This window comes from Pundamilia nyererei, unplaced genomic scaffold (assembly GCF_000239375.1).
Source record: "Pundamilia nyererei isolate P.nyererei 1_Seehausen unplaced genomic scaffold, PunNye1.0 scaffold00096, whole genome shotgun sequence".
NCBI classification, from domain to species: Eukaryota; Metazoa; Chordata; class Actinopteri; order Cichliformes; family Cichlidae; genus Pundamilia; species Pundamilia nyererei.
The window spans coordinates 2,084,413-2,112,194 of NW_005187497.1; the positions used below are offsets into that span (position 1 = coordinate 2,084,413).

Here is a 27,782-nt window from a genome sequence, read left to right on the forward strand (position 1 = left end):
AATGATTTTCGGCTTCTAAAATTACCACGTTGTAGGATCTGTATTGGCGTTTCTTGTGCCTTCAGTTACTCGGCACTGGAGGGTGTAAATTTCTGCAGATGTTCTCATGTTGGAGCCGAGACGGCGTTTGACTTCAGTAAGGTGTCCCTACTATTTCACTCGCATGCTTTTTCTCAATGCTATAAACGGGGGAATATGTTTTAAAATGACCTTGCATTTTTAAATACAGTAAACACGTGCGATAAGTATTTTTTTAAAAAGCTCATCTGTCCTAAAAGAACCCGGCTGTGAGACCAGAGCAGACATATTGCTTTTCCTTGTTCACATGTTTGTTCCTCCTTTTCCTGTTTGGATGCTCGGACATGAACAGCAGCTACAGTACATTCTACTACCGAGAGCTTCAAATAAAATAGTTCCACCTAATTAGAAACATCAGCACCTTAAATTATACAATCTCACATTTTAAAAATTTGTTCATTTTACATCCCATATTTACACCGATATTAAAACCAGAAGTAGGAAATGGAAACGTAATCTATGACATGATTTATAAATAAAAATGTAAACGGCACAAAAAGATGTAAACATTATTTTCTTTCTAATAAATTAAACAGTGCATAAGTTGTTTTTTTTTTAAAGACGACAAGTCAGAAGATTTCATAAATTATAAGTAAAAAGAGCGACACTGGTCGTCTCCAGTGATCGTGACATTTAAATAGTTTCATGATCATTTTCATTAGGACAAAAATAAAAAACGGACATGAATTATGATGGAGGACACGAAAACAACATGACAACAGACGGTGCAGACGTCGCCTCTTTGATCGAAGCTTGTGTCGCTGAGGTGTCATTTGATGCGATTTCAGAGAACAAAAGGTGCTGTCACATCGCCGTGCTGCATTCATCTCCAAAGGAAATGCGACTTTCCTTTTTTTTTTTTTGTTTCCTTAACCAGGATATGTGGTTAAGAACACATTGCTCAATTTCCTGCCTCTCTGCGATGTCCCTGATAATGACTCAGAGTTTCTAAGAGTGAAGGAGGTATTGAGAGGCCAGGTCTGCAGGTGGTGGAGTGGGTTAGAGCTGCCCGGTTTTCACCAGTTGGCTGGAGGTTGACTGGGGTCTGCAGTGCACGAATGGTCCAGTTCTGCACTGTCACAGTCGGAGTCATCATACAGGCCCTGGTTTGGAGGAAAATCAGGAGTCAGAAAATGAACAGATTATAGAAGGATAATTTATCATCTCCTTGCCAGAAAAGATGTTTGTGTATCTGGCAGATATCAGACCTCTATACTACATTTCACTCTTTCTGCCTTACCTCATAATTGGGGTCATTTGAGGCGAGCTGCGTCTTGACTTGTTGCAGAATGGCTTCTTTTTCAGACAGACCATCGGAGCCCAGCTGAGTCGGGTCAGACGGGTCAGCAGGAATCTCCGAGCCCTGAGACAGCAGGTCGTCGCTCTTGTCATCCAGTCGCTCGTCTGTGTTGGTGCTGACCACGTCGGGCGTACCGCTGTGGGAGTGGTCAGTAGTGTTGCCCTCCTCACCGTCCGAAACCGATAGGTTCTCTGAGCTAAAGGTCGACAGGGACTGGCATTTGGTGATGCTCACAGGCCGCCTGAAAGGGTACGCAATATGAGAATACGCAAGTATGTCAATGACCATGGCTAAAGGATAGTACATACAGATATTGATACACAACAAGCAGCAGTATGAAAATGCACTAAGTACCGTCTCCTCGGCAACTCCACTTCACTGTCCACTTCTCCTTCCTCTTCCTCTGATGACACTCCACGTCTCTGTGGAGAAAAAGCATTTTCCAATGTGCTGTAATTAGACTTAATTGAGCTGAGATGTCTGATAAGTCTGAGAATAGATAAAACAATCTCACGCTATTCGGCTAGAACACATAAAACAGACTTTTGAAGGTGCAACCACGTGAGCAGTCAGTGCACAAGAACCAATAACTGACTCCAATTTCATTGGACCGTAACCCCACTGAATTTTTTACTTTTTACTAAGGTTCGAGTTTTTTGTGTTAGTTGTGTTTATCTAAATGAGTTGCACCTAATGGAAAGAAGGAAGTTGCGCTCATTAACGAATATATCTAATCAGCCAATCCCATGGCAGCAGCTCAGGGCATTCGGGCCTGTCGAGATGACTTGCCGAAGTTCAAACAGCATCATGTGACTTAAGTGACACGGTTTGAATGTGACACGGTTGTTGGTGCCACACAGGCTGATCTAAGTGTTTCAGAAACTGCTGATTTACAGCGATTTTTCTGCACAATCATCTCTCTGCTTCAACCTGATAGGAAGGCAACAGTATCTCAAATATCCACTTGTTACAACCAAGCCATGCAGAAGAGCATCTCTGAATGCACACCACATCAATCCTGGAAGCAGAAGACCACACCATGTGCTAACTCCTGTCCACTGAGATCAGGAAACCGAGGCTGTAATTTGCACACATTCACCAAAAATGGAAAATAGAAGATTGGAAAAAAAAAAAATGCTCCCACGCCTCAATTTCTGCTGCAATATTTGGATGGTAATGTCAGAATTTAGTGTAAACAACATGAAAGCTTGGATTCATCCCATGTTTACTGATCAAGCAAAAGCAGGATGGGGTGGGAGATATTTTCTGGGCACATATTGGACCCCTTGTACCAACTGAACATCGTTTCAAACCCACAGCATACCCGAGTATTGTTCCTGATCATGACCACATCCTCTGATGGCTGATGGCAAGCTCATGCACCATGTCACAAAGCTCAAATCATCTCAAACTGGTTTTTTAGACATAACAATGAGTTTTACTGCACTCAAATGGGCTTCAATCACCAGATCTCAATCTAATAGGCGGTGAAAGGGGGGATTTGGGATGTGCAACTGATAAACCTGCAGTAATTGTGATGCTATCATGTCAATATGGACCAAATCTCTGATCAGTGTTTACAACACATTATTGAATGTATTGCAAAGGACAAAGAAACCTAATCCAAGACTAGAAAGAGGTACCTAATAAAGTGTCCGGTGACTGTATATTGAGCAAAGTAAGGGGAGACATTGTAGCTGAATAGAGAAGAAATTTAAACCAACAGATATTAATGTGAAACCTCAAGTTTTTTCCTGATGTAGTGTTCATGTACATAAATTCAAGTTTTCGGTATTCAAACGCATCTCTTTTCATCACTCAGTAAATCAGAAAATACTACACAGTGGTCCCTTGTTTATCGTGGGAGTTACGTTCTTTAAATAACCCGCGAGAAGTGAAATCCACGAAGTAGCCAACTTTATATTTTTACAATTATAGATGTTTTAAGGCTGTAAAACCCCTCACGACGCACTTTATAAACTTTTCTCAGACAGGCATAAACATTTTCACACTTTTCTCTCTTGTTGAGATTGTTGTGTTCGTTGGGAAGAAAACTTACAAACATACAGTGCAGCACTTCAGAGTCACACTGCTAGCAAGCAAAGATTTATGTAAATTTGACAAGCTGAACGCATCCTGTACAGGAGGCATGGCACGAGATTGACAGTGGTCTACAGCCAATCGGGATGCAGAATACAATGCGCTGTAAAAAAAAAAAAGCATCCAAAAGTGCACAAGAAAAAAAAAATCAGCGAAAACAGCAAGACCGCGAAAGGTGAACTCCTATAATTATAATTCTGAATAGATTAAAGAGCCCTTTGATCAAATATGGACAGAAATACTGATATATGTTGGTGTACGTCTGTGCTATTTAGGTGGAGATTTATGGCTCCGAGCTTCAGACAGAAATATGTTGACATACAAGCTGTATTAAATTCTCACCTGACTGCGTGTGACTGCTGCCCTGTAGAGCAGTGCTGAAGGCGTAAGCCGTTGACTTCTGGGCGAGCGTGTAATCACCGTCCCTTCCTCCTTCTCCTCACCTTCGTGGGTGACACGAGTGTTCCCGAGTGCGGACGCCCTGCCCGCCGCTGCTCCTCTGCCACAAGGGGAGTCAGGGCTACTGGAAAAAGGAATAGATGCCGCGTCTTCGCTCGGTGTATCACTGCGTGGAGGCGTTTCTGCCAAGTCATCCCCGCCTACACCCACGTCAGGGCCCCGCTCTGGCCCATCAGTCCTTCTGCTCTCTTCCAGCCCAGCTGAGGCGCTCTGACTGCCCGCTCTGTCCAGCCCTGATCTCACCTGGCCTTTCCTCCTGCCCTCGACCTCCAGAGTGGTAGAAATAAGATCGGGGCTGGAGGAGGACATCTTTTTGAGTAGAAGGTCATGCTGTAAGCCCCTGAGGGCTGCGCTGGGGTCTAGACGGTGCTTGCTGGGAACAGACGAGGTTGCATTGATCATTGCTAAAGACGAGGACAGAGTGGCTTTCAGCTGAGCCAGGTCGCCACTGCTGCCTTTTCCAGCCTTTCTGTAGCGAGGTTTTCCTCGGCGTGAGCGGCCGGGGGAGGTAGAGCCCTTGTTGGGGATTGTGACCTGGGTCATGGACGAGTCCAGCTTAGGGAGGATGACCTCTGACTTTAGTAAGTCTGGCCTGGAAAGGACAAAAACAGACAAATGTTATTAGCAAATTATTGCTATATAAACTACAGGACGAGACATCTTCCTTGTCGCCTCACCTCTTGCTGTGCGAGGGCAGTTTCTGAGGTACATTACGTTTCTTCATGAGCTTCTCCATGGAATTGGAGGAGGCTGACTGTCTGGTACTGTGGTGCTTGAAGCAGCCTGGGTACTTCTTGTCCAGTGACTGCTCCCTCCTAATGTTTAAACACAAAGTCAATACCCCTTTAATGGATGTCACTGAGCATAAGAGAGCGGCCTATGACATGCAATAGCCTCGTATGACTATATATGTAATGGCCACTTATGTCACATTTCAGATTCACTTTTCCGTCTTTTATTTACTTCACCGATGCTGATGTATTAAAAAGCTTTTAGGGTATTTTAATAAGTGAAGCCATCAATTTCTTTATATATAATTACTTTATATTCAGTCTGTGCCCTCTACTTTAAAAATATGGCGTTTTGACATCAGAGGATTTTTTCTGATACACCCTGTAGTCTGCAAAAAGAAAAATTTAAGAACAATGCAGTTTGTCTTCATACTTAAGCAGCTCCTTCTCTTTGATCTCCAGCTGCAGCATGATAGCATTCAGTTCCATGTAGAGGTTATTGGCTCTCTCCAGCTTCCTCTCGTAGTGTTCTCGGATGTCCAGTGCATGTCTGCGAGGGGAAGAAAGTAGGGGAAGGCTATAAATAGGCAATACTGATATTTACCTACTACACCTAGTATATAGAAACTGATTATTTGCTCTACATTTTGCATTTACATTCTGTTTTCCATTAATCAACCTTTGCTGCTTTCAATATCACTTCCACTTTAATACAGGCTGTGATGTTCACATAAATCCACTATAGCATTAGTTCAGCCACAGTCCCAAATCAGCTAATACCCGTCTCCACATTCAGTTAGCAAATATCATAGAGGGTGTATTCTCACTTGTTAAGCATCTGCAAGCCACTTTACAACCCACCTGTACCCCAGCTCTTGCTTTTCCTGTTGTTTCTGAATTAAAGGCATATCTGCAGTCAGTAAAGTTCACTCTGTTCAGTTTCTACTGCTCTGTCTGCCTCCAGCTTTCCATGTGTTTACACGAAAAACGGTGAGGCTGAAGCCCAGAGCTACACTGCCAAATATAAACTAATACAGATGATAATATCAATCTTACTGAGGTATATCTTACCTCAGTTCTTCCCTGCGCCGTTTTATCAGCTCCTCGTCCAGCCGGTGAAGACACGTGCCCTCGGACTTAATCTTCTCAAAATGATGTCTCACCTCATCTCTCCACTCCGCCTGGCAGAACACACAAAACACCACATATCCATCAGAACGAGTGCAAGTGCAAATGAACAGTTTATAACGTCAGGTAGAAAAACATCCTTGTCAACCTGATAAAATGCTGCACTTGCTATTAAATTTAAAATATACATGCATGTACAGACATTCAAAAACCCAGAGCCACCTTTATTAATAAAGTCACCAGAGGTCAGCAGCCAGTAGTAGAACAGTGGGCTGATCAAACATGCTTCATTGCACATTCACATTTTTTTCCTTTCTTTCTGGTTTTTTTAACTGTTGCATTTATTAGATTTGCACACTTGGAAGATGAAACAGTTCCTGTTTGTCACTGAGAGAATTTATATGACTCAAGTTTATGAGTCATGAAAATGAGCTTAATGAAAAATGATTTCAATGCTATGAGTAAACCCAACCTTGATCTTCTACCAAAAACCCTCATAATTTGCACAGCGACTCGTGTATATATCACTGAGACAAAATCCATTAGGCTGTCAGATGATAATCAGTACTGATGGAGCAAAACTGAACAAGAATTGACATGAAAGGCAAAAAACCCCAAACCCCCCCCACCACAAAAAATGCAGTACACACTGTTTTTGTACACAGTGCAGCATGACAGCTGTTATCTGATACCTGTCATATCAAAGGACAAGGGAAGTCAGATTTATGAGTGTGTGTGTACATGCACGTGCATGTGTGTGTATATCTGTGCATAAAGGATGCTCTTCTTATTAAGCTAATGGACTCTCTGCAGTCTGCTGTCTCCAGTCCCCCTCTTTCTCCTCTCTCTCCTTGCTCTCAGCTCCCTACCATTAAACCAATCAATACACTCCAGCAGCAAATACTTCGTTCTAACGTCACAAGAAAAATCCATTATGGGGCAGAGAGGGGAGAAACTGCAGAGGGCTGCAGGGGGGGAAGGGGGACAGGGAGAAATAAAGGATCAAGGATAAGTGGAGAAAATGAAAGAGGTTTATGTTTTGCACCATGAGATATAACCAGAGGGAGAAGCAGTGGATTACTCTAAAAAGGGACAGAAAATCTTATTTATTTTGTGAGTCTGTGTGCACAAGCGTGTCTCATAATTATACATGCTTGAGTTATAAATGGATCCGCATGGCTGAGCAACAACATATCTTCCACACAATTATACATCTGTGATTCTCCTTCATCCAGTTTCGTTTGCAGAGGTCGAATATGTTTGTCGTATGCTTGCGTCTCCACGCGCACTCAGAGGCAGACACCCGGTGCTACTGAATTACACTGTGATATCACGAAGACAGTAAAATGTTTTCTTTATTCCCTGTTACATGCGAGTCCTGATCTACGGTCAGAGACTGAGGAACTCACAATAATATGTTGTGAATGAGAGGACAGGTATTATTAGTGCTCCCATGTGTGCAGCTGCCTGCTCTGGCTGTAGTTACGCAGCACAATGGGAACAAATGGCACAAATAACTGTTAGTGATGCCGGCTGATGTTCGAACAGACATACAGAGCTCATATTCTCAATATTTATTTGGTTTAAAAATAAGCTACAAGGTCTGAATTTTACTGGGTGACCCCAACGTTGTGTAAACTGGCTCTGAAAAATAATGCTTAACAAAAAGGCCCGTCTCTGTGGTCTGGTTCATATTTCCTTGGGTCAATCTTATAACAATACACCTGTGAGTGCACTGAGAGAGAAGAGAGAGAAGCTAAAAAGAAACGTAAGAAAGCATGTGAGCATCTTCCATTCAGGTCAGATTGTCTGAAGAGAATAATGAAACTATAAAAAGGGCAAAAGAAGCTTACCTGAGACTTAAAATAAGTTTCTTGTGGGGTTGACAATATATCCGCTGAGGCAATGTCCAGATGCAGGAGAATCTGTCGAAACGAAGGTCTATTTCTGGGCTTGCAGTTCCTGTGAATAGTTTAAATCATGGCTTTATTAGCGTCCCCCTCTGTGTGTGACATTTATTCTTTCCACCTTCTTAAAGCATCTTTCCTCTCAACGAGTTTATCTTTTTTCTTCCCTCTAATTTCGTCTCCCTTCACGTCTGCTCACCAGCATTGCCTCAGCAGCAGTTTGAAGCTCTCTGGACAGCTGTCGGGCACGGGCAGCTGCAGACTGTTGTTGCCCACTCCCCAGATGATAGCGGAGGAGTCCACATCCTTGTACGGCACCTCTCCTGTCAACATCTCCCACAGCACAACACCAAATGACCTGCAGAGATACGAGCCATGTTTCTTTCCTCCAGACATTTGGATAAAGACATGAACTTGGCAGATAAAAGGCACCCTCACAGAAATGTCACACTTTTAACTTCCTGTGAGAAGGAAATCTTGCTTTCTGAGATATTCCAGCAGCTGTTTCTGATGGATACCACAAGCAAAAGCTCCAGTGCCTTATAGAGAGTCTTTGATGACTTAAACTTAAAGCGAACCTATAATTCCCCTTATATACTGAATATCTAACCAGCCAATCACATGGAAGAAACTCGGTGCATTTAGGGAAGTACTCATAGATTTCAGAAGCTGCAGATCTACTGGATTTTCTCACACGATCATCTCTAAGGTTTGAAGAGAACTGGCCATGAAAGATAAAATATCTAGCAAGCAGCAGGAGGAAGGAAAATGGGAATTTATTGAAAGAGATTTATTGAAAGATTCTGTCATAAATAAAAAAATACAGCATAGAAAGGCAGAAAAAGGCAGAAAGAAGAGCTTTGAATGACATTCAAGACATCTGGAGAAACGTTTCTGACGACTACTTTAAAGAAATGACAAAGAGTATTGATATGTTTTTTCTGCTCCTATGTCATCTATGATGTCATTAAAAGTGGCAGTCCTCAACATTACCATTTCAACTCTGGCTTATAAATAAGGATTATGTAGGAAGTTGTGGATCATGTGAACCAGCTCTAATTTTTCTAATGTTTTATGGGATATTTTAATTAATTCTGGAAGAAACAATGTTCGCTAATCATTTTAACGATTCAAGAAATACAGCCGATAAGAGCCATAATAACACTTATTCCATTACGCTTCACTGTTTCAGTTTAGCACTAGAAGAAGAAGAGAGCGCACCCGTGGGGACGGTAACTAAGGAAAGTCTGTTGCTGGTGATTCTCTGGGTTGCGATGGAGACCGTGTACAATATCCAAGGTGCCAACAGCACCTTAACATAAGGTTAGGTTGGTTTATGATGTTGTGTTTCAAAATGAGTCCTTCCATCTCCATGTTCACGATTTTTTATATTAAAGGAGAATATGTACTGATGATCCCAAGGCACTGCATGTATTTTCCCCTTGGCTTAGAAATGATTTGTGGAAGTCTTTTTCTCTCGACTCGTGAACAACGTTAAAAACATTCAGGAAATGTATGTCATAACTAAATCAAATATGTACAACACATGTAAATACTTAACAACAGCCTCTCCTCCCCCAGCACTCCTGTCAGAAACAGTACTGCTAAGCGATTTACATATATTTAAACAAAACTGTGCAGTACACTCCCATGTTTTGCTTTGCTTCTACATCAAAAGCTTTTTAATCCTATTTTCACTTCTCTGCTAATGCACTGCTGGCTCTGGGCCAAAGCATCCATAGGCTCGGAAGGTTATTCCAGCCTCTCCTGAGCACTGCAGCATCTGGCAAATCAATTATTAAATTAGCTAGCGTTTCTTTCAGGACACAGAGGAAGACTGGTGGAGGAATACAGTATAGGAGAAAAAGAGAGGCAGAGAGTGTGGAGGGGGAAAAAAAAATCAGTGCTCATAAGAGGGCAACCCGTCAGAAATAGCAGAGACCCTATAGAATTTCATGTAATGAGATATTGTAATGCTGAATAGATTGGCTGGGAACAGGATCCTTCACTCTGCACCGTAGTAGACGGCAACTAATGAGATTCTGTGTTGATTTGGTGACAGATAAGAAAACTCTTATGGTAAAATTTCAATAATGCAAAGGGACAGTTCAGAGGAGTTATGACACTCACCAAATATCCACCTTCTCCGAGACCGGTTCATTACGTATGACCTCGGGGGCCATCCAGGCTACAGTGCCAGCAAAGGACATCTTAGTGCTCTTGTCATTGAGCTCCTTAGATGTGCCAAAGTCAGAGATCTTCACTGCGTCGTCATAGGTGATCAGTATGCTGGAATGAAACATCCCATCCATCAGGTTTAAACAGTCAGTAATAAAACACATTAGCACTTCATGTTTTGTCAAACCCTGACCAGGCATTTGGGGACTTCCACATTAATTAATTTCCTCACAAATCATACAAATGATCATAGCTGATAATTGCAATTAACTAAAGCAGTGGTTCTGAAGCTGTGGTTTGGGATATAAGCATCACAAATCTGAACTGTTTCCCCCACAAAGACAACATGTGACCAGCTCCTTGTACTCTTATACAGCATTAAAGACATTTAACAACCATTAGAATACTTTCTGGGCTTTTCCAAGGGTAGCTGCAAGGCAGAGACCAGCCTCACTAACTTTTGATGCAAACCCAGTATTTTGATTTATAAGAAGTCTGAAATATGACAAAAACCTCTCCTAGTAGGTTTTCAAAGGGTAAAGCGTTAACATTTGTGGGTTATTTAAAACAAACAGAATGGAGAAAGACCCACTTCTGTTATTTTTCTTTTAATCTAGAAGCCACTGCATCTCTTTCATTGCTTCTTCACCCTTCCACTGTTTCTATAATGCACTAAAACATAAATTAAAAAAATTAAACTTAGATGTACTAAAAAAAAAAGAAAAAGCTCACTTGGGTGATTTGAGGTCTCTGTGGATGATTTTGTGGAGGTGAAGATAGTTCATGCCTCCAGTGATGCCCATGGCCCAGTCCATGAGCAGGGATGGCGTGATCTTCCTCCCTGCTCTCAGCACCTCGTACAGCTGTCCCTGGGCGCAGTACTCCATGATGATACAATAACAAGGAGCCTGGGTACAGATACCTCTGACAGAGTAAAGAAAGGTTATGTTTGAATTTGCAATGTTTGCCGTTACAAATGTAGACAAGTGAAAGCTTAAGTGCCCAAATGTTCATCTTATTCCATCAAAGAACATTCTTCCTATTCAAAATGACTGAAACCATTATTGATAGCCTCTCTATTTCCACCTAAGCCAAGTGATCACATCTGCTTACTTGAAGGTGATGATGTTGGGATGTTTGAGCTTCCGCAGGTGCTTGATGTCTGTCTCTTTGATGTTCCGCACTTTCTTCACAGCCACTTCCTGGCCGTGCAATCTACCGAGGAAGACGGCGCCCTGGGCTCCGCTGCCCACCCACTGCAGGTCCGATATCTCCTCGAATGGGACTTCCCACTCCTCTGAAGCCAGAAAAAAAAAAGCGCATATAGAAGAAAGGAATGGTTTCACTAATGTCTACTGACATGTTTTGTCATGCTGAATGATGAAACTCTGCTGCAAAATGATGCTTGAAAGTAGCTGCAGGTCTTTGTTTGGTGATGTTGAAAAGTCAGCCTGGCTACCAGACTATGGGACATTTGATGTGACACAGATTAGGCCCCTTGTGTCGTTTGTCTAATATACTTTAAAATCTCAGCAGCTTTTAAACTGATATGTATTCTCTCTAATGAATGCGTAATAGGGACCTTAATGATTCCCTGACAACTTCTCTTTGTGGTTCAAAGTGGGTCGCTGAGACATTGCTACAAGTTTTCAAGGTGACACATCCTCGAAACTCTGGGGATCCCCCCACTTTTTGTCTGGTTTGTGTGTTTTTAGCATCCTTACTAAGTGATTATATGTGGTAAACATGACATTTGCTAAACATCAGTGTTTACACTGCTGTGTGTAAGTACAGCAAACATAAAACACCAAAAAGACCGAGTATAAACCCAAACCTGCTAACACGTGAAACATCCAGCATCATTACAGTCGCTGGCGTGCTGCAACGAAAGGCTAAACCCGTTAGAGTAAAATCTCAAAACGGAATCCCCCAGTTGATATCTTGTTCTGCTGTTGAACCTCACCTTAACCTAAGCCTGGGGTGTGCAGGCAGACAGACATAAAGCTCTAATCTCCTGCAGTTAATTCTCTCTCAGCCTCTTAAATCCTCCTTAGTGCCATTGTGGGGCTGACGCAAAACAGGGGTCCAGCGCTCGGGAGGGGGCTGGAAGAGGGAGGGAATTTCAGAGTCTGAATGTGGATGTATGGTGAACGGGAGGTGGTTGGATAGCACTCGTGTGTGTGTGTCTGTGTGCAAAGAGAAAAGATGGGAGGGGGATTCCCCACCGGTCAGCAGGGGTCCATGTGGCTGAAGACAGACTGTTAATAGAGAGAAGATAGACAGCCTACCCTGCTGCTGTTTTTAACCCGGGGAAAGAAGCTTCAGACACATTTATCATATTAATAAGGATGAAATGAATGATTAATGCCGGTGATTGATTGTGGGCTCAGTCTCTAATGAGCCCCTCAAATTTTCCTCAATAAAGACATGAAGCCACATCTGATAAACCAGAATCTCCGTGTGTCTTTGTTTCATTTGAAACAAAAAAGAGGGGACAATTTAGCGCATTACCAGATACCTTCAGTCCTTCAGAATCAATAGAGGACCAGCTTTTTACAGATATATATTGTTAGTTCCAGTCAATACTGAAAAAAAGAGTCGGTATTGTTATATAGTGGCCGAGGATTTGGTTACAAAAGGCCCATTTATTTCACTTTTATAATATCCGTTTTGCTCTTATTGGTGTGCGTGAGACTCCCCGTGATGGCGCAGAGAGGAGGGGAACAGCGAGGTGCAGATGGGCTGGGAGTGATAACAGCACGGGATGAAAAGGAGAGGAAGGGAGACAATGAGGGATGGAAAAAGGAGGGGAGGAGAGGGGATACATGGAAGTCAAATGGATGATAAAACATCAGAAGGCAATAAAGATGAGGAGAAGTGTAAAGCTGCCACCTTGGTGCCTGATGTCTGATGCTCTATTTATTTCATCAACTTTTGTTTTTGGCACCTTATATGACTTTATGCGTTTATGTCAGCGGCAGATATGAAATGTTTCTATTTGCGGACGTGTTTATGTGTGCACGCGTTCATCCTCATGCGTGTGTCAGGTTTGTGTTAATAGAGATGAGAGGCGCAGGGTCAGAGCATGGCCATGCATAATTCATGAGGCAGATTTGGCAGAGGGGTCTCAGGGGAGCCCTGCGCTATTGTAGTGGCTGCACACATAAACAACACAGCGTCACAGGGAGCTAGTTTCACTGTGGGGGTGGTAGTGGGTGGTGGGCACGAGCAGGAAAAAGGATGGGGGGGAAATATCAGGGGAAAATAAGCCCTTTACAGCTCTGATAGAGTCTCCCTCGCTGGCTGCAGCTCGTTCATGTCAGGAAGGGGTTTGTTTACAACGTGGCCTTTGCGGGAGTCATTTACCTACTGTCTGTTTAATGTAATTAAACTGGGGGATAAGATCATTTAATTAGCATATCAAAGCTTATCATTAAATTTAATTGAGAGCTAGGGGTTGTTTTTTTATTGCAAAAGCAAAAGTGAGAATTCAGGCATATTTGTGTTCAGTCATTTACACTGAAATAAATCTGATGGTTCGACTCACCGTCCAGGTCATGCTTGTGCTCTGTGGAGTAGGCTTTGCCGATCATTGTCCAGACAGGCCGCAGACACCCAAACAACCCCTCCAAAAACCCTCCTCCCCCTCCTGTAGACTGGCACTGTAACCTGGCGTCATTCGCCTGGCTCCTGACCGCACTGCTGTCCATATCCTGTCCCTCTCCCTCCGTCCTTCCAGGACCGCCATCGTGTTCATGGAGTTTCAGGACACTGTTGGCAAAGTGCTCCTGTTGTTCCTCGCAGGGTGTCTGGTTGTGTCCAGTAGTGTGCCCCTCTCTTCCTCCACCCCCGGGTTCCACAGCACCTCCGGTGTCTATGGAGAGGACGTTGCGAAGAACGCACTGGGTTGGGGTCAAGTCCATTTCTGGCGTGCAGGGTGTTTCGGCATCGAGGCGGCGAAAAGACGGAGGATCGGAGAGGGGTGTGTTGAAGCCGGAAAGAGAGGGCGATGGGGCGCGAGGTTCATGCATGAGGGCCATGAGTGACTGTGGTCATCAGAATAACTGAAGAAAACTGGAAAAGAGGGAAAGAAGGGAATTTAAATAAAATAATATGAGTGAAATCAAGATTAAATGAACTCTTTCTGAAAGTTGTCAGCAGTGGCTGATTTTGCAGGAGAGCGTAGTCATCTTTAGCTCCATTTTAAGTAAAAGAAAAAAAAGAAGCTTTGGCTACTATGACGTCATATGTGCAACACAAGTCTGTAGTCTAAGTCTGATAGGCAGACAAAGCACATCTTCCTGAGCCTCTCATCAATATCACCAAACTGCATTTTAAAGGTTTTGACTTCCTCCACAGATACCAAAGGAAAAGATGGAGTTCAAGATCAGAATAAAAATATATAGATACAAAAATCCACAGACAATAATCGTTTTCTGCATTTCTTACAAACACAGTAAACAAGCTCTCTCATAATTTGGCTAGTACAAGTGGAGGTGACAGGTGTCAGTCCACATGTACCCTGTAGTCGGGAGACTGACATCAACTGGGTAGATGCCAGTCGGTAGATATAAAACACTAAAATGTGAAAAATGGTTATGAGATAAAAGAACATCCTGTCTGCAGCAAAATAGCTAAGCCTTCAGTGGAGGGCACAGAAAATAAAGAGACCAACCCCCCGTTCTTAGAATAAACTGACACTGTTAGGTATCACACTGTTACAGAGTATTACATGCTTAGCGTTGCATTGCTTTTAGTTCGGCAGGATTAACTCACTGCTGCTCTGTAGTCCTAATGGTGAGACAGCTGTTTATTCACATCTTACTCGAGTGACATTAAAATGGATAAGATTACAAAATAATGAGCAAATTCTGCAGGGTTCATGAAAGCTGTACATTTTTCCAAGGGCAGCAGCATCTGCACACTCAATGGAGAAGAAAAATGCATCATTTCTCACCAGAGCCTCTTGAAGTAAACCACTCCTTTGATGGACAAGCAACAACAGGATTTACATGCTCGGTAAAACAAGAACACAAGTCAAAATGTTCGTAGTACTATCATCATCATGTTCAAGTTTTTGATAAAGAACCAGCAGAATATGAGGAACAGTCACAGCAATGCAGAGCACAGGTTTGGAGTAGATGGGACAATAAACTTGCACAATAAGAAAACAGGATACTTTTGTTAAAATCCCGAACTTGGAGCTCATCAATTCCCATTTCAGTCATTATGAGATGCACTTCATGCATTTCTACATCAGTCAATTTGGAGGTCAATTTGAGGAAAATTGAGTGAATTACCATTAGGCTACATCAACCATCCCACTGTGACACTCCCACTAGAAGTAAAGTGCTGATGTCTGATGAATGAGCTATTAGCCGACTTACCCAAGATGCATATAAACATCCATAATTCCCTGTCCTCAGATTAATCAGAGACTCTGAAACAAGGCAGAGTCAGCCTGGAGATTTCATTATCCAAGAAACTAACAACAAACCCCCAAGTCTGGAAAAACCACCCTCATTATTATGTGATGCACTAAGAGAAACTCAACCACTAAGACACATCTGGTGTACACATCAGTCACATCCGACTGATCCTGCCTCCTAATAGTCCTGCTCCGTTTCTCACTTTCTTTATTTCGAGGTGTCAGCTGCGGGAGCCGCAGGAGCAGCTACGGTCTGTTACAGGCCAGCGCATTGTGGATGTATCGGAGGCGCATCATTGCCTCTCCTGGCACCTCCTGCGGTTACGACCCGGAGCGCCAGTGGAGCATCACTGACAGCACTGAAGTTACACTCAAACGCACGATGGCACTTTAAATTGGGGGAAAAAATAAAAGAAGTAACGTGTTATTTTATGCAAAGACCACCCGCTTCTCCTCATGCCTACCTGCCTAACAACTCGACTGGAAGAAGCCAATTTGACGATTCCTACCTCAATGCCGATAACTGGAGTCCATCGCTGATGACTGCAAAAGATTATTCCTCTCTAGGATTTATTGGTCCTTTCTGATTTTCTCCCTTGTCCTCCTGTCCGCGTATTGAGCATCCGCGCTCAGCCTTCTCTACATCCAGTGCGGGTTTCCAATCGCAGGGCTCTGTGGAGGTCTGTTTTTCTCCTGCGTTAATTTGAAACGATAGAAAACGCAGATATTTTTCCTTGTTTGGGTTGTTTTCTTGATCCTACACCTCCTCCCCCTTTTCAATTCCCCTCTGAGGATGCTGCGATATGCGCACTCCCAGGCAATTTATACGACCATCTCTCCCAGGCTGTAGTAAACACGAGCGATGGAGAGAGCGAAGCGAGGCTGTGTGGGAGGGAGGGAGCGCTGATGCCCTCCTATCAGAGGAGAAATCTGGAGTGACGAGTGCAGTCCGGTGAGAGACGGGACAACCGCAGGTACACGGGCTCGAGTGAGGCTACTCTTAGAGCAGGGAGGAGGGTCAGCCGGCATGTGAGGTGACCAAAATGATGTCATTCTCAAAGCATGCAGCATTTGACTGGACAGCACCATTTAAATCCCCTCAAAACCTATTAACGCCCTCTGAACAGAGCGCAGAGTAATTGATGGATAATCTGCAGACTCCGTCTGCCACAAAAGGGACATGAAGGAAGGACGTTTTTTTTGTTTGTTTTAAAAAAAAAAAAATAATTATATCATCATCATCTCCAATCTCTCCTGACCCATTTCTGTGAGACAGGACAGCACATGCAGAACCTAAATGGGACTGTCCCCCAGCGTCATTTGTTTCCCTAAGCGACCATAATTAACCTGAATGAAATAAAATATCAAACTCATTTAAACAACTGTCATTTTTTCTAACACAAAGCTCAGCTCTGTTTGAGGAACCACGCCACCAGCAGATAACTGCCTTCACCTTAAATAAAGTTATTATTCAAGGTATTTTCAAGGCCTTGCAGCGTACAGGGCACACATGGTTCTCCAACACCCCAAATATCATACAAACAAGATCCAGGATGCAACAAATGCAAATACATTTTAAACAAAACTAGACTATTAAAAGTACAGAAAGGAGAAACTCTGATGAGGACAAACTTTTTATATTATTTCACAAAAACAGAGTGTCTCCGCTACCTATTGTTCAGAGGGCTTCCTTTAAACTTGCAATCAGATCGGATTTTCAGACTTTTTGTTTTTAACAGTACCAAAAATAAAGAAGTAACACTTTCAACACTTTAACCATATTCAATCCATTTTTTTCCAGGATGTTTCAGGATTTTGTCAAGCCAATTCATGGGAATATTGACACTGAACAACAACATTACAACTTAAAACTGCCGACATTTAGAGAAATGCTGCAAGATGAATAATTTGTGTAAACAGTGGAGAACCTCCAGCTAAAAAGCATAAAGGGCCGTGAAACAGCTGAGGATGCTGTGGGTGAGCTTTGTCTTTACTGAGAGTGTAAATGGTTGTAGCTACATGACCCTTTTGAGTGGTAAATCCAAATCCAGCCCTTATCTCCCAGATTAAGCCCGTGCTGGGCTTAAATCCATAACGATGACCTCATTGTGCCGCTTGTACACAGTAGGGAAATCCTAGCTAGCGCATAGACAATCCACGGAGAGACCTGAAAACCACTCACAAACACGAGTATTCTCTACTTTCTCCTCCTACTAATGAATGCTGTATGAAGTCACGATGAAAAAAAGATCACTGTGCCGGCTCAGTTTGATGCCCCTCATGAAATCTGAGCAAGGAGAAACTGATTGCTTCTGTTTTCATTTATTCATCTTTGAGTCATTCTGTGCTACCCGAATCCTCGCCAAGTGAAAACAAGACATATTTTCATTTTTTTTTTAAAGCTTGAAATAAGATTTGTAATAAAGAAGTAGACTGAAAACAAGAGTTCTTTTATAATTCTGTCCATCAAAGGGGACCAAGAGGAATAGCAAACTAATACTGGGCCTATTAACAATTTAATAACTAACACAGTCAGACTCTGTGAGAGACTAAATGATCCTTTTCAGTACTTCTAAATATTTAATTACTTTATTTTGATAGTAATTTTTAATGCTTATTATTTTCATTTTCAAATGTGAAGGAGCATTATCTCATAGTTTACTCTCCCAAATGAACATTCAGAACACCCTTGCCAAAAAGCAGTTTATGAATGTTTCATTTGGGTTTTAATATCACATGAAGGAGAAACTGTGGGCTTTGCAAGGAAAACTCAGTAGCTTTAATCAGTCTTGCTATTTTATGCCATCCCCATCTACAATCCTCTTCTCACTGTGTCTTAAGGCGGTCTGAATAGAGAAGCACTCTCTGTTTTTTTCCTCTATTTCAATCTTTTTCGTTAAAACTTTCTTCATGATTTATTCAGTGGACCTTGTAGTTGCAGGAAGGCCTCTCGCCAGTGATGTTCAGGCCTCTAAGGATTAACGCTGCTGCCTCTGATGTCCACCAACACAGCTTCAGCTCCTGTTGTGGTAACTCCACCAGAAACAGGAACAGAAGCAACGCTGAAGGGTATCGCGTGTTTTAGATACAAGCCGTCAGCCTGCACAGTGACAGCTTTTAAGAACGATACTCGATGGGGATCCCATTTACTTTTAAAATAATTACACAATAGATTTGGAATTCAGATTGCCTGGCAAATTACACCTCCAGAACGTAAACTCTTTCTGCATATATATATTAAAATGAAAATCAAACTTCTAAAGAGCAGTTGGACTACAGAGGTACTGTGGCGTCCATCCAAAAAGCTGATGTAAAAATGCAGCATTGTTTGGCAACATGTATCATAATCTGTAGGAGGGAATTAACAGACTCCTGCAGTGAAGAATGTCAAGAGGAATGTCATGTGTGTGCATGTGCGCATGCACGGCTCTGCTGCTGAATATACAGTATGTTTTTTGAGGCCTCGTGCCAAGTGGACACAGATTGTCCAAGTCCGGTTAGCAGGAAGGTGGTAGGGTATACGTGTGTGTGTGTGGCGGGATGTAGACTAGAGGATGAGGGGGAGGGTTGCTTCTGGCTTACTTGAAAGGCTATTTATGGATCCTCATCGAGAGGCCCTTGTGTTACTCATTGTCACTTTCACTCACACGTAGCTGAATAGGTGGCTCATCATTAAAGCTCACTCAACTCTGCTGCTGAAGGCAAAGTTGAACATAAGAAGCAAAGATGATTTTCACACTTTGCTTCATCATCGTGTTGACTGGAAGCCAACAGCAGAGCGGCAGACATTTTTGGAGTTTTCTAATGACTGAAGAAAGGTGTGTGTGTCTGCATTTTTGCGCACCTGTGCCAATGTGCACTGCGGAGTGACTTCTTCCCGTTTGTTGGGGGAGGCTGATATTGGACAGCACTTTCATTAATCAGGTTGTCAGTACTGTTTGCTTCATCCATATTGTATGTCGATGGGATTCATTAAGATTGGCACCAACCAGCATTGATGTGCAATGGGAGGGTGTTGCAAGTGGGTGGGGGGAGTCTCCATCCCAACAAGATGATCTCACCTCCTGTCTGCAGCTTGGGAAAAAAAAAACAAAAAAACCCAGCTTTCATTCATGAAGTCCATCCATTCACACATGCGCGTGCTCAGACACGTGCACACAAACACACACACATACAACCCAACGTGTCTCCTAATGGGATGCCGAGGAGACAGTTGTGCCAATGAGGCAATATTCAGGTGAGATCACTGCCGGATGCCGTGGCTCCTCTTTCCATTTCAAAACTCTAAAGGATGTGTGTTTGATACCTTTTATAAAACTCACCCACAATTGTGCAACATCCTTAGAGAGGGAACAAAAACAGTGGAAACTAATGTGTGACAAGCAAGCAGTTGTTTACACATCCAGTAAACAATGAACACCATTAATGTCTTATTGCACATTTTTGATCTCTTATAACTGATGAGGGAAAATCTATCTTTTTCCTACATGCCACAAGACGTTTCACCAGCTGTGACTGTTTTCTATTTGTCACCAGTCTGACTGAAAATTCACTGTCTGCTGAACGATACTGTGAGAATTACCAGAATGAACCAAAACAAATCTGAAATTAGTCGTGTGGCTCGATGAAGTTAAGCTAAGTTGGTGATTCAGGTGATTTCCTTCAGGTTTAACATTGTGACAAATCCCTATTCACAACATTTGACACAATTTAATCTTTATATACTGTTCATATTTCAAGACCTCACAACAGTCGGTAACATTTTTGGCCCAAATCACAAATTTCCCATAACTATACTTAATTTTAAACTGCAGGTCTACTTGGAGTGTCTAAATAGCCACTGTCGTATTAATAAATTGATTATTAATCCTTTATTGACCTTTCAGAGGCAGGTAAAGTTTATTTTTGAGGTTTTACAATGCTTATTTCTGAGGAAAGGCATCTGACATGTCCTGTTTTACCAAAGACATGAAAACATGACCACTATAATGACTTAAACATATTTGAATACAAGTGAAAATGGCAGGAGCACTATGGAACCGTTGGGATTTATATTGTTAGACATCAATCAATCAATCAAAATTTATTTATATAGCACATTTTTAAAGACCGAAGTACACCAAAGTGCTTTCCAGTAAAATCATGATACAGATAAAAATCACAATATAAAATATAAATTACAGATATAAATAAAATATACGTATAACCATCAGGCTGCATCCACACTGGAAGTGATTCACGGTGACGTAGTAAGTCATTCACTTGCTACGTCGCTGTGCTACCATCACCGGTGGTCATTTTGTGACTGAGGGCAAAATTACCGCCGATGAAGCCAAGTGGGCGGGACCTAAGATCCATTTTTCTGAATAGTGCTGGATACCAATGACTGACATATGACTTGGTAGTAAATACATTAGGGGGTTACCTAGGCAACTGGAGCCTGGAATGTCTGCAAATAACCAGCCTACACTTCAAAATGATAAGTGGAGAGAATTGCTTCCAGTGTACGCAAGCTTTACAACAACTAAATGCTGCTGTGTCATTAAAAAAATAATCTTCCTAACTATCATCTACAATACTGTGCATACGTCTTGAGCCACCACTAGTTTCTTTATGTTTTGCTTCCAAGATATCGGGCTTTGTTGCTCTTGAGCAACAGGCCAAATTACACAAGAACTGGACTGAAAATAAGAAGGAATGCGGTCAGGTGAGGCTTCCAGCTGTGAGCGTCTACAGTCATCTGTAAAACACAGTGGAGACACTCGTGGTTTGGGCTTCATTTCAGTCAGTGGTGTTGGGGAGATCAAATTATGAACACAGAAACGTAACATTAGATTTTTATCCACAATGCAGTATCATCTGCAATGCATCTGATTGACAACAGTTACATTTTACAGCAATGACAATGATTCCAAACACCCTGCCAATGCATATGCAAAGCATACCTGAACAGAAAAACACAATGTAACACTATCGGTCATGGACTGGCCTCCCCAGAGTCCTGACCTCGACGATATTGAAAGTGTAGAAACATCTTGACAAAGGAGTGAAAAAAAAGGCAGAAACATCCAAAGAAGAGTTTTGAATGTCCTCCAGGAAGCTTCATAAGAGAGTTCAGGGCGTGTTAAAGAATAACAGTGCTCATACCAAATATTCACTCTTCAGCTTATTAGAATTGTGCAGACTATGTTTTTGACTTAAATACCGTATTCGCATTTATGTTTGCACGTTTAAATAAATTGCTGCAACTTTTCCTAGCAAAATATAAAAAAAATGAGGGGTGGCTCAAGACAATAGCTATACTTACAATACAACATAAAAATATTCAGAGCAGTGGTAAGCAAGCATTCAAGGTAAGTTCTTACTGAAGCAGCAACTCAGGTGTCTTTATAATCTTATTACTCTCCGACTCCTCTTTAAATCTCAGCTAGCTCTCAAACTCCAATTCCATCTACACTAAAAGTTGAACATTTTGACTTGGAAACCCACAACCCCAAAACAAACAAAAAAAACCTGCACTTGTTGCAACAGAGCATCACTGATGTTACTATTAGAGTCACGCAGTCACTGGATTCATCTCAGTCTGCTATTCGCTGCCTTTTCATTCCGTCGTTGGTCTCCACCAACTCTGTGTGAAATCCCTGGCCATTTAGCAGCTTCATGCATGGCTATGCTCACTAGTTAGGTGTTACGTTGCTGTTTGATGCTGGTCAGATGGCGTACAGTGGATTTGAAAACAAGAACAGCATAGAAGGATCTGTCACAAACACACCCTTTCACATAGATAGCCAAGTTATCCATGGTCATTATTAACAGTCATGTAAATACACAGTATAGATTCTTTAAATTCAGAGACCACTATTGTAAATAGGTTTAGGAGGTGTCTTGCACAACTAAGGAAACATAGTTATGTTTTAAAATATGCTAATCCAACATTTAGATCAAGCAATGCTTTGATCTCCAAGGGAGATTAGAGATGTGTCTGATTTCCCTTTGAAACCTCTGCGAAGCGAGAAGGCAGCCAGCCAGCATGCTGCTGAGAGCCTCTGGCAGCGGCCCAGTCAGGAGAGGGTTAATAACAATAAAGGGGAGGTTGGAGAAGCCTTCCTGAAAGTCACATGGTCTGTGCTGGGAAGGGTGGGGTAGGGGGGGTTAAAAGATTGGAGGGAGGGCTGCTGGAGATGAGAGGGGGAGGAATCTGGAGCATGTTGCCGTAGAAACAGAATCCTCAGTTGGCCAGTGTGAAGTCAGAGGCGTAATTCTGGGTGGTGACTGCAGTTAGATGCTGCTGCTGGTGGTGTGAGGTGGGTGGGTGGATGGGAGGGTGACTCACACTGGAGAACGCACTCTCCATTCTAATGGATGGACACACGTGTATGCACACATACACACACCTTCGTTAGCTATCGTCACCTTCAATTGTCAGTATCTTCTTATCTTAGCATCTCCTCTTTTATCCTGACTTCCTTTGCTAATTTATATAATGGATCAGCGTTATCTCGCTATTTCTGACCATATAATTATTTCATTATGTGCTGGAAAATCCATTAGTATACGTTTCGTTGGCTCTACTTGCATGTGTTGATAAAGGGCATCTATTACGGGGAACTAACTGCTCAGACAGGCAAGTAAACTATAGCCATGTAATTGTTGACGGTATAATTGCACAGCACACGTAGCAATTAAAGCGATAATATGTGTAAACCATGCTCAAGATTATCATTGGATTAACTACACTTCCCAAATACCCTTGGGAGTTTAGCAGCTCACCAGCTGTTAAAGGGGGACTGTTAATAATTATGTTGATGATTTTATGCTGTTTTATTTTTGAGGTGTTTTTTTTCCCTCTCTTTTTGGCTGCAGGGGAGTTAGTTTGTATCTCATTATATGAAGCTTATGTTAATGAACTTTGTCTCTTAGGATGCTGGACAATAACACATAAGAAGCAATATTAAACAGATACATATTTTCTCAGTGCACAACCTGAATCCTAACATACATATGAATCTGAATTTATCCACTAATAAATTAATATTGAAATATTAAATATGAATAATTTAATATTGTGTTTTTAATCTTGAATACAATCAACATTAGGTTGTTTGGATTAACTTTAATCCACAGCTTTAGTCGGTAATGAGACGTGTAGTTTAAAGCATAATATATACGTTATATAAATGTTTTCACCACACCCCTTTTCTCTTATGTTCACTTTTTAACAAACCAAGCAAAACATCAGATTTTCTACCGATCACAACAGCCACTGCAGTGCTGTAGCACCGCTGGATGTGACGTCCACTTGTCCAATAGCAAATAATGGTCCTTTGATTGAAAGCTGCTTTAGTCTTCCTTTTAAGGAAAGCCAAAGCAGGTTCATTTCCCATCAATGCAGCATGCAAAGCTGGAAGCAGCAGATCACAGGCACTGTGACGTTTTCTGGGTCACCACCCACAACTGTAACTCATGGTTTGAGACAAGCCAATGGAGAACAGTAAAGCTGGGTGGTCAGCAGTATAACGAGGCTGGGTAAGAAAAAAAAATCTTAATCTTGTTTATTTGAGTTTTTTGTGACCATGACTCATTTCTTTTCTGGGAACAGGTAGAGGCAGCTGTGCCCCATGCACAAGTCAAGAAACTGGATTTTCTCTTTTTGATTTAAAATTTCCTTTCAGAGATTTGCTGTGATTTTGGCATTGGTAACAATGAAGAAAAAAAACACATCTGCTTTAACTGTGTGTCCTCAATAGTTACTGTTTCTTCTCGATTGCTTTACGTTAGAAATATAATAACTATAATATAATATAACAAAATAACTCATCTTCTGCGTGTTCTTGCCATGTTGATTGGAAACAAGTTATTCTGAAAGAATACCTTTGGAACCCATTACATTTTGCCAAAAAAGGAGTTCTTGCAAAAGTATTTTTTAATCCATTAATATTAATTTTGCTACAAAGTACAGCACTATGAAAAAGTCTTTCTTTATATTTTACATGTATACTTTCTCTTATATTTTGCATTTTGCACCACACTTGTTTGTATTTTTTAAAAGCGATCTTGATCAATAGTTTTTCAGCCTTTCTGACGCTTTTCAAAGTTTTTCTTTGGATGGACATTGGCTGCTTTTTCACTCATTTTCAATCCAGTCCTTGTCCTTGACCATTTTCAAGTTTTCGCTTGCTTGTTTGTTAAATCCCATAATACAAATCACTAAAGCATAAAAATGCACGTAAGATGAACCACTGTTTTATCTACACATAACAGAAAACTTAGCAAAGAACCAATTTTAAATTGTATTATTAGGCACTCGGTTACTTGCAGCCTGTAACAAAGACAGAATTTGTTCCCCTTTCTTTAGTCAAATATGACACTATAGAAAGATTACACTTTTGACAGGCATCCATCCATCCATCCATCTTCTTCCGCCTTATCTGGGGCCGGGTCGCGGGGGCAGCAGCTTAAGCAGAGAAGCCCAGACCTTCCTCTCCTCAGCCACCTCCTATGGCTTATCCGGGGGAACACCAAGGCATTCCCAGGCCAGCCGAGAGATACAATCTCTCCAGCGTGTCCTGGGTCTGCCCCAGTGCCTCCTCCCGGTGGGACATGCCCGGAACACCTCACCCAGGAGGCATCCTTGTCAGATGCCTGAACCACCTCAGCTGGCTCCTTTTGATGTGGAGGAGCAGCGGCTCTACTCTGAGTCCCTCCCGGATGGCTGAACTTCTCACCCTATCTCTAAGGGAGAGGCCAGCCACCCTTCGGAGGAAGCTCATTTCGGCCGCTTGTATCTGCAATCTCGTTCTTTCGGTCACTATCCACAGCTCGTGGCCATAGGTGAGGGTAGGGACGTAGATCTACCGGTAAATTGAGATCCTCGTTTTTACACCCAGCTCCCTCTTCACCACGACGGACCGGTGCAGCTGCGGCCGCAGCGCCAATCCGTCTGTCGATCTCCGGCTCCCTTCTCCCATCACTTGCGAACAAGACCCCGAGATACTTGAACTCCTCCACTTGGGGCAGGAACTCATCCCCGACCCAAAGTGGGCACTCCACCCTTTGCCATTTGACAGGCATGAAATCATATTTTTGCAACAACAAGATGATTCCCAAAGCACTCTTATGCGATGTGACAGAAAACCTGGTGTATCACATCATGAGGTGCAGTGCGTTCTCAAAAAATTTGAGGAGCCTGAATAGGACAATAAAGAAGTGGCAGACCTATAAAACTCTTCTTCAGATGGAAAGTTTTTCCATTTTTCAGCATGATAATGCAGCAGTCACCAAATACACGGGTACATGGGTTATGGTAATTACCTACTTGACCAACTCACACATTAGCTGTATTAAGAATCACTAATTTAACTGAAAAAAGGAGTCCCATAAAACTATGATGGAGTTAGGTCAGGAGTGAGCTGTCCGTGGTACTGTTTAGAGGCTACAAAATCCAAAAGCAATAATGCACCAAATACACTCAGTAGACCTGGCAGCATGGACAGAAATAAGACTATGCTTAAATGTTCACAGGCAAAAACAAAACAAAAACACAACAAAATAACTAAATTCATTGCAAATGTTTAGCCTTGTGATATCCCTCCCAGGGTTTACCCTGCCTTTTGCCCTATGACTATGGATGGACGGACAATTGGACGTTTTATTTTTCCATTTATACTGAAACAGCTGAATGTCTCCTTGGCACAGGATGGTAAATGCCAAAAAGTTATTTCTATACATTTTTCTGATCCCAGAAATACACTCATTTAACCTTTTGATCACTGTGCTTTTCCCTGAAATGAGAACATAAAGGATCGGACTGTTTTTTCCCCCCACGTTCAAAACAGACTGATAGGCATAACTTCTTAATTTTCTTCTTAATTAATCCCGTTCTTTCATTCATTCACTTTTAGTACCACACATATAGTATATTTAATAAAGCTCCCTTCTGAATTTTGTTATGAACAATAAGAAGGAGTTGATAGCTAACATTTCTGAACACAAGAATTACATCAGAAAAAATGATGAGAGGTCCCCTACAGCCAGACATTTTCAGTTAACTGGAGGGTCAGTGGTTACGGGGAATGGTGGTTGGGCTGTTGAAAAGAGTTGTTGACAGGGAAGGGAAATAAAAGTGAAGCCCATTGGATATATAACAGTGTATCCTGGAGGATTAAATGAGGAATTGTTGTCGTCCTGTTTTTACGATTATTATATGTAGTGGATGGGTTCCAAGGACCTCTAGTAAACTGACGTATATTGTTCCATATAATGTTTTTTTAAGGTATTCATGGACTACTAGATGTATATTTGATCTTTCTATTGAATCCGACAGACTGTATCATCTAAGATATTTTGTTCCTGTTATGGGAAAGGTGTTTTTAAATTAATTTCTTCTTTTGTGAGGTTTGGCTTTATATCCAGCTATATATGTGATGTTATGTACGTATAAAAATACGTATACAAATAAATATAAATCCACTACTGAGCAGGTTCCTGTGTGTCCCAGTGCTTTATTGCTGGTGATGTCCACATATGCAGAGGAAAGCCATTGACAGAAGCGTGTCCATTTTTTCTTATTGCCATTTTATACTAAGTAGTTTAACAGCATATAAAATAGTAATATATATGCAATTGTGAGTGCTTAAGTTCTATTAACAGTATGGCAGTTTAATGATTTGGAGGTGAGCACGAAGTTTGTTTTTCTTTGTTTTCTGTTTGTCTCATATCCTTTAAATCTCTCCGAGTAGAGCTCCGTTTCCCCGGGACACTTAAAAAAATCCCTCGTAGTCTTCCATAAAATACAAGTTGTGTATTTTGACGAATAACATCGGGGCTTCAGAGGAAATACATAGAATGATGGAGTGTGGGCGTCGACTTCTTAAGTCCCTTTACAGGAGAAACCCTACACCGGCCTCTCTGTGGACTCCCCCACTCCAAGTCAATGTTTATCGATTTCATTAGGCTGAAATAAAGACTTGCCAATGTGCCCACTGAGCTGGTGATACAGACGATGAAGCAACTTGGTTAAATGACCGAGACACAGCGCCACCTGGTGGTTCTACGTCAGACTAACATCGCAGCAAATATTCTCTGACTGTATTTACCGTTTTAAATGTGTCAGGCTTCATGACTCTTTGTCCCGATATTTGGGGAACATCTGCATTGCTAAGCAGCTGCAGTATGAATTGATGCCAGTGAGACATTTGCGTGCGATCGTTAAAACTGGACAGGAAGAATATATTACCGACATCGGAAGAATGAATGAGGCTCTGCAGGAAGCAGGCTGTGCCTTCATAACGCTAATACAAAAGCCTACCTTTTGCAGGCTTGCTGTTTGGTTTCCGCTGGTAGATCGGTTTGTAAAGCAGGAAAGTGCAGCTGTTTTTCACACGGGAAAGCCCTGAAACCGTGCTACCTCCGTTCAGCCCTGCTGCTACTACTGGGGTCCCATCTGGCTAATTACCTTGTCAATAAACCTTGAA

At 42.0% G+C, this 27,782-nt stretch overlaps 1 protein-coding gene across 2 annotated transcripts; it reads right to left on the reverse strand.

Moving 5' to 3' along the window:
* Positions 1-586: 586 nt before the first annotated feature.
* On the reverse strand, positions 587-27,764 carry LOC102203650 (mitogen-activated protein kinase kinase kinase 12). 2 transcript variants are annotated; one of them, XM_005740071.2, is made up of 14 exons: positions 27,617-27,764; positions 13,429-13,955; positions 10,995-11,178; positions 10,614-10,805; positions 9,834-9,992; positions 7,903-8,061; positions 7,650-7,758; positions 5,740-5,849; positions 5,102-5,218; positions 4,615-4,752; positions 3,821-4,529; positions 1,733-1,800; positions 1,319-1,619; positions 587-1,181 (listed from the first exon to the last, which is right to left on the reverse strand). In XM_005740071.2, exons 2-14 carry the CDS (start codon positions 13,919-13,921, stop codon positions 1,095-1,097), a joined length of 2,826 nt encoding a protein of 941 aa, XP_005740128.1. In that variant the 5' UTR covers positions 13,922-13,955; positions 27,617-27,764; the 3' UTR covers positions 587-1,094. The 2 variants fall into 2 exon arrangements, with proteins under 2 accessions (XP_005740128.1, XP_005740127.1); XM_005740070.2 differs by lacking the exon at positions 27,617-27,764 and adding an exon at positions 15,819-16,317.
* Between the last annotated feature and the right edge of the window lie 18 nt (positions 27,765-27,782).

Excerpts from the sequence above, each read along its gene's own strand:
- LOC102203650 (XM_005740071.2), bottom strand. The coding sequence starts at position 13,921 with ATGGCCCTCATGCATGAACCTCGCGCCCCATCGCCCTCTCTTTCCGGC. Across the intron at positions 11,179-13,428 it reads GCACAAGCATGACCTGGACG|AGGAGTGGGAAGTCCCATTC; the intron begins GTGAGTCGAACC and ends TTCTGGCTTCAG. Across the intron at positions 1,182-1,318 it reads CAAATGACCCCAATTATGAG|GGCCTGTATGATGACTCCGA; the intron begins GTAAGGCAGAAA and ends CCTCCAAACCAG.